This window comes from Plectropomus leopardus, chromosome 15 (genome assembly GCF_008729295.1).
Source record: "Plectropomus leopardus isolate mb chromosome 15, YSFRI_Pleo_2.0, whole genome shotgun sequence".
In the NCBI taxonomy this organism is placed as follows: Eukaryota; Metazoa; Chordata; class Actinopteri; order Perciformes; family Serranidae; genus Plectropomus; species Plectropomus leopardus.
The window spans coordinates 20642559-20656116 of record NC_056477.1 but is presented as its reverse complement, the minus strand read 5'-3'; the positions used below and the strand labels follow the sequence as shown (position 1 = coordinate 20656116).

The window sequence follows — 13558 nt, the reverse complement described above, 5'->3', positions numbered from 1 at the left end:
GCCTCCTATGCCCTTGCTGATGTTTGAGGGCTCCAGCAGAGGCAAGTCCGTAAAACAAGTTAAAATCTAAGTCCGATGACTAAAATCCTTTGTACAGTTAAAATTAATTGTTAAAACGACCAAGATCTTGAAGTGAATTGCATAGATTTGGTCTAAAACTTGATAAAAGTGGATGAAAAGTCAAGTTAGGACAGAGGCTCTGACAGGAGCATACAGAAGCTGACACATGCGCAGTGTAGGTGAGTGCATTCCTGCATGTGCATGTGTACAGTATCTCCCAACCCCCTGAAAAATAGGGTTCCCCTCAAAGCCAGAGTGTTGTCCAAACACTGGTATTGACCATGCATGTATTAGTTTTTGTGTGAATATCAAACATTGAATCACATGATTCCTTATCTTATCTTAATGACCTAATGCTAGTCCTCCATTTTAGTACATCGTTTTATTTAATAGCTGAAGCTTTTAATGGATTTTAACATAACTTGCAGCTCATAAATAATAATATTGTGCATGTTTACGGATATTGATTATCAGTAAGATTTATAATTTGTGCACAGCTTGGTGTTATTTATTGCAGTGTGTTGCTGATTTATAGATGAAAAGGAGATGCTAAAATGCATCTCCAGGCTTTATAGTTTTAGTGGATAGATACCTCCCTTTGCTTTTTGCAATAACCGTCCTTTAAAAAAGTAAAGTGACATCTGTGTGTGCCACAAAGGTGTCAGATCTTTACAGCAACCCTTTAAGTGATTACCCGATGCATTTTCACTGCAGGAAGATCAATACCCTTTAATGGATCAGCCGGGGAACTAATAAAAAAGATTTCAATTGATTATGCTGGTTGTATGTCATTGCCACAGCCCAGGGTGTGTTCAGGTTTAGTTGCCGTCGGAGCAGAAGTTAAAGTTGAAGAGAGTGACACTGCGGCCTTTCAGCTGAGAGAAGATAACAAGGCTTCTGGCTCAGGATCAGTTTGGCAGCCGAGACCGTCTGGAGGCATTGACAGGAAATAATGCTCATCTTGTCTGAAGATTAAATTCATTTTACTTCCTTTTTATTATTATTACGCAGCTTCAAATAGGTTCTTACTGCTGAAGTGAATCTTCATGCCTGATTGTATTGACTGTTGCCAAATGCAGAATTGGCATAATTTATCTTCAGGTATTGAGATTCACTAGTTTAAATGCCAACATGTTGCCAATGAGTCCATGGATTACAAGTACAAATATATGAAGCCCTGCATTTAGTTTGCACAGTTATTAATTTTGACATCCTCTGGGGTTTTCAGACACAGATTTGTTTAAATATGACATCTAATTTGCACACAGTTATTATTTCCTTCTGATGTCATTAATCCATTTTAGATATTTGACCATTTTGTGTCTTAGTCTCAATCTGCCTGCGTATGTGCCATGGGCAGTGTTTGGCACAGACTAAAAATGGCCTTGCTTTTCCACGCTTCATCATCTGTGGTTTGTGTCAGACCCAGACAGTCATCTGGAAAGGTCAAAGCTTCGGTAAAAGATTTAAATCATCCCACAGAAGAAAGATTCACCTTGACAGGCGGAACCTGAAAACTGGTAAATAAGAATACAAACAGAGACTCATTCCTCTTTGCTTAAAGCAAGGACAAACGGACCATTGCATTTCAAAGCGGGTGTCATAGGTTGTGATGCTTTAGAGGAAAAGAAGTCTACATATTTTATCAGTCTTTTTAATCAATTATTTACTTTTAAAATGCGTTTATTTCCTCTCTCAGTTGAAAAGACTTTACGGATGGATTAGAACCCCGACCACTTATTTGTATAATCATCATACGAGCAGACATGTATTTGCTATCTGTCTCTTTCAGATCTATTAATTGTGTTTTCAGTTCTAAAATGAAGTGATCTTGGCACAGCTGCTAGCAACAGCGTGTTTCTAAATACAACTTGACAGGGTCAGTGTGGCAAAACAAACTGTTGGGCTTAGTTTTGGCACGGGGAGAATTTGACATATGCGTATTATTCTTTGATGAATCTCTGTAGTGTTTTGTTGTTCTATATTCATCCAGTTGTGAGCTGCTAGTGGAAATGTTTCCTTTTTTTTTCATTTGTCACGCCGTTATATTAATGCCGTGGCCACGCCTTTTGATGAATGCTGGAACTAAAGCCCGTATTCAGCTGCTTTTGAGGACAAATGGGTCCTTTGAAAAAATCCTTTCTCTTTACTGTTTATTAATATACTTAAAAAGATGAATGTGAAATAGGGAAGCTTACAGCAAGAGCTATGTATCATAATATATTTGCTCACAGAAGTAAAGAATAATGAAACTATTTTCAGCTATAAAGCCATGCTTGAATAATATGTCTGCTGCAAAGTGCTACAAAGCAAGAACTATTACAAGGTGGTTACTTTTTATAATCTTTTTGGAAAAGACAGCCATAAATATATGTAGGTTTTTGCTCTTAAGCTTATGAAAATATGTATATTTACAACATGCATTCTGATTCTATGCGTGGCTGTTTGGTTTTGTCTGTGTGCCTCTACACTTAAGTGGTTGGTGAGGTGTTATTGATTCCTGCTATTGATCCAAATGTGGCAGCAATGACTTTGTGATTTTGTCTTTAGCTTTCTCATCATTTGAGTGAAAAATACCAAAAAGCCTCCCGCTGTGATGTCCTCTTTGTTATTGAGACCCAGCTGAGTTTGCATCAATTTTACGCAGAATGAAATCCATCTTTCTAAATTCATTAAATTAAAGACATATATCAAAAGGCTCAAACTAAATTTGATGTGCAAAGCAGCCTTAGTCCTTAAGTTCCATAAACATTAATGAAAGAAAAAGTCTGTGAGTTTTGGCTGTAGGCGACAGACAGGATCAGCCGACCTTATTTGGATATTCATGTGCTGGAGATTATTAAGCACGAGCTCTACGTGTACCTATGAATTCACATGAGTCCGATCCACCGTTCCCTCAAGCAACATATGCAAACTACGACTGTTATGGACTGTAATGGGCATTAAGTACTAATAGGCCTTCACGATCATTGGCGCAACGGTGCATGATGGGATTTCCAACAGGCTCTTTTATGCAGCAGTGTTATTGCGATAATCGATCTAATGTGCGTGTGAATAGGGGCGTTCAAGTCCAAGATGAATTTAATGTGCCTGTGTTTTTTGGAAATCAAGAAAAGTACACTGTATAAGTGTGTGTGTGTGTGTGTGTGTGTGTTGGGAGCTAGCGTTTGGTTTATAATACGATTCTGCATTAACTTGAAGGATTTTGGGCAAATGGTTCTGTAAATAGCTCCTCTTGGGAATGAACAAGTGAAGGTAAACAACAAACAGAAGTAAACAGTAGGTGCGCTTCAGTCTAATGCAGATGTAGTGCTAATGCTCAGTGAGACTGATAAAAGTTATTGCTGTTTTGTCCCATTTATTTCTTCATTGTGAATCTGTTTTGACTTTTATTTCTCTCTTTTCTGCACAGGCCTTCCCATGTATATCCACAGGCATCTATGGTAAGTTTAATCTCTCTTTATTTACATGTTGTATCATAACAATTGCACACATTAACACTGTGCACCTGCCTTACACTGCAAACATCATCATTATAGTGCAAACATCATTTCAGTGGCTGTATATGCAAAATTCTGCATCAAGGGAAGTATGTGAGGTGCAGGTTTTGTCTTTGAAGAAGAATACAGTTTGTTGAAACATACCAACAAGTTCACCTTACACCATGTTGCACAAAGACACAACCTAGTATAAGGTGAACAAAACGCACACCCTGAACAATGCTTATGCTCTCTCACGGGACAAGGCCTGATATGCAGCAAGGCATCGCTGGCGAAGAGCTGTTGTGCTAATTAGACTTAAACAAAGTCACACTGAAAACATGCCAAACTCGGTGATATAAGCAGGCTTTGAAGTTAGGATGGCAAAAGATGTTTGATGCAGGGAAACTACTGGAGTTTGTATATAACTATAGCAAATTGCCTCTGCTGAGAAGAAATAATTACAGTATTTATATACATACTGTATACAGGATATGCCTTCCACTGAACTTGCACACAAGCTCTAATAATCACAGGGGGGTGCCATAAGGATGAATTAACATGCTAATTTTCATTTACTGTCACTGACAACATGTCAGCAGCAATATGGTTCTACAAAAGCAGTAATAACTCTAGTATGCTTATGAATAATAATTTTACCTAGCTCGTTCTCATTCCAAACTCATCAGATATGTCCGCTCGTTCGACGTACAAAAGTGATGCCAAAAGTGCCCTCCGCATCTGCCTGGAGTGTTGCTGGACAGCATTAGCTGAGAACATGGCCGGGGAGAACCGGTGGCATTGTTATTATACCTTCCTACCTATTTTACCTTATACCTATACCATCCACATGATCATGCACAGGCGGCGTCACTTGAGAATCTGTCTGGACGAAACCAGTAACGTGCATATGAAAAACTGAAGGATGACGTCAGATTGCAACGCTTCCAGTGATCATTTGATATAAGACCTGCGAGCGCTAACAGGGCAGGTGGGAGGGATGGTGGATGGGTCCTACAAACAACAGACTTTCTTGCAGGAATCTGGTGTTTGCTTTCTGTGTGGATGTGAGGTTTTTTTTCTACACTTAAACACTCTTTTGCCTAAACCTAACCATCTGTGTCTTTGTTGCCTAATCCTAACCATCGTGACAGTCTGCGTTGATTGCCATGTGCTCATGTTGTGTAAAAACATAACGACATGCTGCATCATTGTGCATATGTTGACATCAGCTGTATCCAGGAGCATAAACAGCTGACGCAGAAGGATATCTAAAACATCATAAGTAGGTGCAGAAGGTCACTGACAAAGCGGCACCACGTGACAAACTGGGATGAGAACGTGTTCTTTTACCACAGTGCTTTTGCCATAAATAAAGGCCAATGTGAACTAGTAGTTGTTATATATGGTCAGGTATCTGTGATTGGCTGTCATCTTGTGAGATCACTCTGCACAGTCATATTATAGCCATGGAAATTAAAACCATTTTACAAGACTCTATGGTGCAAACACTGTTCCCTCAAGATGTTCCTGTATATTGTATGTACATTGTGATGATAATGCAACTGGGCTCAATGTAAAACAAATTCAAAAGTGGTTTCTCAGATACTAAAGTGAATTCATAACCTGTCCGTGGCCTCTACAGTCACCAAAGCTAAATCCTTTATGGGTTTCCAACTACATCATCACAGAGAGAGCTGGAGGCTTTCCTAGAAAAAGAATGATGCAATCTACCTCTGAAACACAGAAAAGAAAGAGACAGACTGATCCGGGTCAGATGTTTGACAATTCATACAATTTGATGTGTTTTTTCCACCCTGCATACATTTCTTGGCTGTATTATTTGTGCAATATGTCTGCATAAGGTTTATATGTTGAATATTTTGTGATATCTAATCTAATCTAATCTTGTAACTGATTTTCTATATATAGCTGATGTTTTATTAACTGAATTAATGCATAGATTCATTGTCTTATTTTGAAGAAGAGGTTTGGTTATAAACTATGTTGCCAACCTTTTAAAAAACACAATACCTAGGTGTTAATTCGCTGTTTTCAGTTTTAGCAGAGTGCCTTCTAACACTGATGGTGTAAATGAGCACAGCCTCAGTTATTTGTATGCACTGCTGCTAATGAAGACTTGATGCCGGGCTGTTAAACTGTACACGCAGACATTTGCAGCTGAACTGCAAAATTCAAGCGAAGCATGAACCATCATTGATTTTCATTTAATTTTTCTCAAATATCGCATTATATTATGAAGCTTTGCCTCTGTGAGTTGCATTTCTCCTTGTGGCTAGAAAAAAAAATGCAGTGCCATGTCTTATTTCTGTGATGCAACCAGCCTGTCACAGCCCTACATGAAAAGAAACTGCAATTTATTTTTAAAAAATAGGTGAAAATCAGAGACATTTGAGCACCTGACTTGTGGTTTGCTGTGCCTGTCACCCCCAAATGTCTGCATAGTGCTGAACAGACACTGCCAATCGTAACATATTTGTTGAACACATTTTGCAAATGAGATTGTGCACTCCTCTTTCCAAAAGAAGGAAGTTCCAAAAGGCTTTAGCTTAAGAGAAATATACAGTCCCAGAACATGACTGAGAGCATGAATTGGGAAACCTCTAAACTTCAGTTAGCATATATAAAAATAGACATGCCAGAATGTTTGGTGTAAAACAAAAAGATTTATTAAGTAAGTAGTTTGGAAATGTGTATACAGACTTTTAAAAAGTACAAGAATTTATGAGCAACAAAAAAGCCTCTTTGCATATGTGAATTAACTACCTTACGTCTGTTTTTCTCTGAAATGTCAGAACAAAGTGATCCATTCAAAGCCATCACTCTTCCTGATTTATCAACCCTTACGACTAACTGACAGCTGTCATCAAGTTGCACACCGAAAACATTACTACACACACGTACTGATTGGAGATCGCAAAGTACCTACCTCAAACTTTTACTTTCCGCGCTATTTTCTGGCAATGAGCATCTTTCACATTATTAACATCCAGGGTGCTGAAAAACAAAAAGAATAGCTAATTATGGTGTAGTTGTAGGAGTTCAACAAGCTGTCCATTTATTCAACACAGATTAAAAGAAAAACTTTGCCCAGCTGGCCCCATTAAACTTTCATTCATGTGACTTGGTACTAGAGTCCAAGTGGTCACACATCCTGATACACAGCATAGCATACACTTGTAAGCGAAGCCCAGCGCGAGTACTAAAGAGAGCCTTCAGTTGTTTGTTTATAATTATACTGAGTTTTCCACCCATCACATTCACAATCTGCACAGTTAACTGCACAACTCCTCATCATTTCCTCTCACCGTCTCTCTCTGCAATAATGTCTGTTTTCTGCCACCTGTCTATGCACGCATCCTGAAATGGCTATTACTGAGGTGTTAATGATAAGAAGGGCGAAAGTTGTAATTTCTTTCTCACTCTTTTCCCCTCACTCTCTCCCTCCTCTTCCTCCCTTGCTGGTTATTTCACTTCAGATTTTACAGTCAGTGATGATAGGTTCAGCAGACATTTCTGCAAAATTCATTCCATCTCGTATCTTTCTGTCTTGCATAGTAAATTCCAGCCACACATTCTGCATTAATATGAGCATGCATTATGTTGCATTTCCACTTTTTTTGTTATTTTGCCAGCAGAGAAAACTTTGGTGTAGCTCTATAGTCAAGTCGAGGCAATTCATTTTCATTAATTTAGTTCAAAATCACAAATATGCCTCAAGGGGCTTAACAATCTGAAGGGCAACACAGCCTGAAATTCCCATCTAACTTGTTAGTTTCTGACAAGTGACAGACTTGTTAATATCTGTCCTGTTAGCAACAGTGTTATTTGTCTCCAACTTGTTGCTGACTCATTGGTTTCTGATTTGGTGGTGTCTGACTCGTCAGTGACTAACTCTTCTGTGACTGACTCATTAGCATCTGACACATTGGTGTCTTACCTGTTAGCAACTGACTTGTTATTGACTGATACTTTAGTGACCAATTAATAGTGTCTGACTCGTTGATGACTGACTTGTTGGTGACTCCTCAGTTTCTAACTCATTAGTGACTGACTTGTTAGTGACTGACTCATTAGTGACTGACTTGTTAGTGACTGACTCATTAGTGACTGACTTGTTAGTGACTGACTCGTTAGTGTCTAAATCTTTGGACTGAGTCGTTGGTGTCTTACTTTTTAGTTACTGACTTGCCAGCTTTTGACTCATTAGTTTCTGATTCGTTGGTAACTGACTCATTAGTGTCAGACTTGCTTATGTTTGACTTGTTGGTGACAGACTTGTTAGTGTTGGACTTGTTAGTGTCTGACTCATTAGTGATTGACTCAACGCTGTCTGACTTGCTGGTGGCTGAATCATTAGTGTCGGACTCTTTGGTGACTGACTTGTTAGTGACTGAAGAACTGTTTTTTCAATTTCTCAGTAAATGAACCCAAATGATGGACAGAACAAAATTCCGAAGTGTTACTTTAATATGTTAAAGTAAATTCCAGTTTTTGCTTTTATAAATTAAGAAATAAAATGTCAAGTAGTGGACACATACAAGCCTATTTTCAAAATGGATATGTGGCATTTTGGAGTAAAACAGCTCTATTGTAGTGACACAAAGGCAGACCGAATGCATGCAGGAGGGAGAGAGTCACTGTTTGTACTGTATGCCGCTGACGAGGGCACTGATTATTGCTTTTTACTCTGGTGCCGTGTGCTGCATTGCCAGTAGGAGCCCTTCATAGCACCCCACCAACAGCCCCCTTCACATCAAAGAGGTAGGCTGTGCAGAGCCAAGCATGCAGCAGAGGGGGGAGAATTAAACAGCCTGTTCAATAAATAAACAGCTTAGCGCTTCCCATAACTGCATCTCTACAGAACAATACGGCTGATTAAGACTGAAGATCTTCACACAGCAGAGGGCAAATAGAGGAGGGACTTTCAAAGGAACTACAGTCTAGTGCAGCGCTGTGGTGTTATTCTGTATGACTTTTCCCTGTGCCCCCTGAGTACTGCCATGTTCTGAAAGGGGCCCTGCTCTCTTGTCAGGCGTTTTGACATTTTCTGTACATTTTAGATAACCTTTAAGGTCAACTTCCATTTCAGCAATGTAAACACAAGCTTTTTAGTGTGGAAGGCACATCTTCCCAATCTCTCTTTCTCTCTGTCTGTGTGTGTGCCTCTTTCCATCCCTCTGTCCCTGTAGAATACACATAGATAGAGCCATAATCGTATATGTGCACATAGTCATGCACACAGGTACCATGCACATGTGCTTGACCCATTTTCACTTTTGAATGGTTGCAGACAAAACAAATGCTGCGCCCCCAACATTGTGACAGAGAGGAATCAGGAACAAGTTATCCAAGGCCTTTGTGGCGAGAAAAATAGATTTGTCAGGAAAGCTAATGCTAATTGACACTCTCTCTCACGCCTCCATATTCCAGGAGACTCAGTCACCATTGACAGATGATGGCAGAACAGGGAGGTTGGGTGTTGCAGGGGTGCACAGGGGGTACCTTAGACGCTTGGAAAGAAAAATGAGGGCTCACACTGCGCTGACAGTCCAATCCCTCAGTCCGGCCCATTAGCCACAACAGAATTTCTGCACGGATAGTGTGTCGGAGGTACCACCCATAAACAAACTGGTGCCCACCGTGGGCCACGAGGTCACCCAGCATGATAGAGGTTATTAAGTGCTGCTCCTGTTTGCACATCAATCACAGCCGTGCAACCTAAGTTTAAATAGATTATTCCTTCCAAAGAGGAGACACCTCTCAATGTCTCACAAGATCAGTGCCAAGAGTCCAACTACCTAGACTTAGAGAGGTCATATTTTGCATCTCTTTCTCTCCTGTCTCCATACATTCTTGCCGTATTTCTCCCTCGCACATCTTTCTTACACACATGCTCACACACAGGCTGAGATACTCACTCGAGCAAAGCCACATACATAAAAATCCCATTTCAAGATGCGCCGTGGACAATTTAGCCTTGTGGAGATCGCATCTTAGCTGGCGCTGAAAGAGCACTTTCCAAAAGCCTTGTAATGAGCTGTACAGTTTAGGAGGCGTCTACTAAGATCAATCTTAGCACGGAGCAGAGAGCTCACGGGCACAACGTGAAAGCAAGGACACAAACATTAAGTCTACTACTTACCTGACAGATGCCGTCGCATACGTGCATTTATAACCCTATCAAAACAATCAGAGGCCCACAACACAGCAACGCCACTACTCAGGACAAATATCTCCCTGTTTACTGCTTGCCCTCCACACCTTTGGCTCATCTGTCTCTGTGACGGATCTGAGGATTGTTGACAGAGGAGTTTTTGCACTGACTGGTGGCTGTGGAAGATATGCGGGTGTAATCCACCACAAGCTCTACTGGTATGTCCACGCTGCCATTCTACTGTCCCGTCCAGATCAAAGGTGTCAAGCTGCTAAGAATTTTTTCCTCCAGCCAGCATCATGCCCTGGCTCTCTTCATCCCTGTCTGGGATTAGGCAGGTTGGAGACATTCATGGCACCTTATCTCTCAACAGTGATGGCTTGCTGCTGGCTTGCCAGAGATGGCCAGGGTGAGTTCCCCCTTCTCTTAAAACCCAGGGTTTACTACAGGGAGCTTAGCCCAGCTGGGTTGGGAATTTCAAGGTACATAGAAGCAACGTGCTGTATCAGTGGGTAGCAGAGTGTGTGCTCAGAGGGAACAGGAGCTTCGTAGCCCATTTAACTGAGTCACACAGCATGCATTGTGCTCAACACTAGCCTTGCTCTACCATTTTCATGGATGATAAGCCAAATGTAAAAATACTTCCCACCCACAGGACAATAGATATAGGCCTTTGAGAAACTTGGTTGAGCATTAAACTTTTGCATTTCAAACACTCTTTGGGATGTTTTTAAAAAGTTAATTTTAGCATGTAGGACAAAGCGTGGCATCACCTATATGGAACGTTTCCAAGGAAGGTCATCATCTGTTGTGCCACGGAGGCTGCTCTCTTTCTTCCTGCCTCTTTTTCTGCCTGTCTTCCTCACGTAGCACCCTCCCATCCCTCTTTGTCTCTGTCTCCTTCTGCGGGCTGCAAAGTCGGTCATGGTCACAGCCCTGCCGCGTCCCACTGTTGGTGTAGAGAGGAGCTCCGGGCCATTTGACACCCACGCTTTGGCGTCTAGAGTCCTGGGGCGCTACTCTGTCCTCCACCCCGGGTCACCTCACCTCTCCTCTGGGCCCTGATGGGGTGACAGCCCCCCCCCCCTTTCCAGATGAACACACAGGACTGCTGCCCTCAACTAGAGCAGCCCTCCACTGTGCTGCACTTAATGATTTCCTCCTTCTGCCCAAACCACAATCAACTAATCTACTTTGTATAATATTATGCTTAAGTGATACACTCTGAATGTCTATTACAATAAGGGTCTTTAGAGGCAGCAGTCAGACTCTCTGGGCCCCATCAACATTTTATTAAAAAGGGGATTTCTTTATGAAACTATTTTGAAGATGTTTCTGAGCTACAATCGTAAAAAAGAAATTTGATGCTAAATCTTTGTTAAAGACCTTTCAAAATCAGATAAACATTGGCTTTTTATGTTTTTGTTGTTGCCATTTTTTTATTTCCTGTAGCAAATTTCCTGTTTACCGTTTGCCATTTCAACACCTGTGGTGAATTTATGAGTGCCAGATACATCAGCCTCGGGCTATATGCTGCTTCAAGGTAGACAGCTCATCAAAATGAATGACGAGTGTTGAGACGTGAACTTGACCAACTACAACTGAGGGGTAGAAAAGTGGGACCAACAATACGATTCTTGCCTCAAGGGTAGAAAAGCTGTACTTTGTATTTTTCAAGAATGCAGCCAGCATATGTTTATCAAACCAAGGCCACATACTCTTACAAAAAAAAAATCAGTATGTGCTCCAAAACAAAAAAAAAAAACAAAGAAGAAAAGAAAGGAAATATAAAGCACTAAAAATAACAGCAAGTTGTGGTATCCTCCTCACAATATAAGCTCACTCAGGAAAAACAAAACTGGTGTGGTCTGCACTATATGCCTACAGCATACATTTGCAAACAAAGGATGGGAATGTATCATAGTCCAGACGTGTATTCAACCTGTTGATTTCCCTTTTCTGGCTTTATCAGGTTATGCAGTTACTTCTCACTCCTTCTCACCAGAACAAAACACCTTAGCTACACAAGTTTGTTGTGAAGTTAACTCTGTAAATTTAGGATACAAGAGAGTTGCCACACTGGCAAAAGAGAGAGCAATGGGCTTGCCTGTTCCTTAAGCAGAAATCCCCCCTAAGGCAGAGTGCACATTTATATTATTTTCTTGTGTTCCAGTTCAGTGGATATTTTTGAACATGAACTTTCCAACTTTCACAGTCAAGACAGAGTTTTCTATGATGTAAACTGGGAACTGTTTCATTATGAATTAAGTAACTGTGTGTTTTTTTTATCTTTAACATCCAAAGTAGCTGCTTTTCTCTGGTTTCTAGTTTTACAAAATACATAAAACAGTAACCCTTAAAAGTCACCAATGGTCCGGCACAAGTGTTCATTAAGGTGTTTTACATATGCCTAAGAGAGGGGCCAGAGACTCTGTCTCCTGGTTGCATCAGAGATTAGAGTCGGCTCTCTTTTTTTCTTCATATTAACAAAGGTCCTACATGCCCGAGATCATAGGAATAAAATGTGTGAATTCTGTTTTAAGATGAATCTTCCCCTTGGCCTAGCTCACTGGGCTGATGTGGAGACATGGATGAAAACGTACCTTTCATTTAAAAGAAAATTAAATCAAGTCTCCTTTTAATATAAACTAATTATGCTTTGTAATTGTGGCTTAAAGTCAATAAAAGGGAATTGGAAGAACGCTAACTGAAAAGACCTGCTGCAGTCTTCTCAGGTCAGATTCAGTGTTTGTCTTAACTTAATTCTCCCTGGTCACTTGTCCAAATTTGTTGAGGTCACTGAACCCATAACTACTGTTGCCATCAACATCACTGGATGTACTATGCAGATGTTATGTAAGCACACAATGCCACCGTAACCCTTTGTCCACATGGCACGTGCCATAGTCTCTCCCCCTCTCTCTGTCTGGATGCTGCGCTCCACCTGGTGATGAAGTAGAGGAGCCTTCAGCAGAAATAACACTGCACCACCTGAGTCCTCATCAGCGGCGCTGCGCTGCACATATCCCATCAGTGCGCCTCACTAAGACAAATCTCCCTGAGCCGGCCATATTCCCAGCATAGGAGAGAGCCGAGCCAAGCAGAGCAGGGACCCTGGAGGGCCCACCATCACTGCGCCTGACGCCAGCTCTCCACCTCCTGACAGATTAGCTTTCACTGAACCCTCCACACAGCAAATGGAGCAAAAGAGAATGAGAAGGAAGTATTGAGGGGAGAAGATGTAGAAGTAAAACACAGAACTTTTTCATTTTGTGTGCACTTGAGCATATGAAAGAGTCAGCCCACTCAGTCCTTTTCTGAACATCCTTGTCTGAGCTCCTGTAAGTGGATTTTGCACTTCCAACAGGGCTGTGACTCCTGTGGCCACGAGAGGTGATGGAAGTGATGATTGAGGGTATTTTATTGTAGCTGTTTTTAAGCATATAAACATACTTGGCTACGCTGACAGGGGGACAGAGAGGCAAAGAGCTTAAGGTAGTGGATGCTGTGAAAGAGACAAATGATGAGAGAGAGCAGCCGATGCACTCAAACTGCTGCTGTTGACCTTGGGCCGTTGATGTTCCTGCCGAGCAAGGTTCGTCTGGCATGCTGCTCCGAGCTGAACTGACCCTGTTTCCTCAGCTTTCCATCTTACTCTCTTTATGCCATTTCTTTTTCCAACATTTGTTTACATCTGTCATTCTACTTTCCTGCTATCTTCTTCACTGGTTCTATAGCTCACCTCTTTTCACCTGTCTCCCCCTTCAGCTCTGCTATGATTAATAGGTACAGCTCTCAAATCAATAGAGCATTTGTACAAACTCCACACTGAATAGATTAA

General features: G+C 41.1%; 1 protein-coding gene across 2 annotated transcripts in view; it reads left to right on the top strand.

Moving 5' to 3' along the window:
- Positions 1–13558, top strand: part of macrod2 (mono-ADP ribosylhydrolase 2) — a 476469-nt gene that overhangs the window by 353531 nt on the left and 109380 nt on the right. For both annotated transcript variants that reach the window (XM_042501834.1, XM_042501833.1), the window contains exon 7: positions 3473–3503. In XM_042501834.1, the coding sequence (XP_042357768.1) occupies positions 3473–3503 (31 nt within the window). The remainder of the gene's footprint in view (positions 1–3472; positions 3504–13558) is intronic.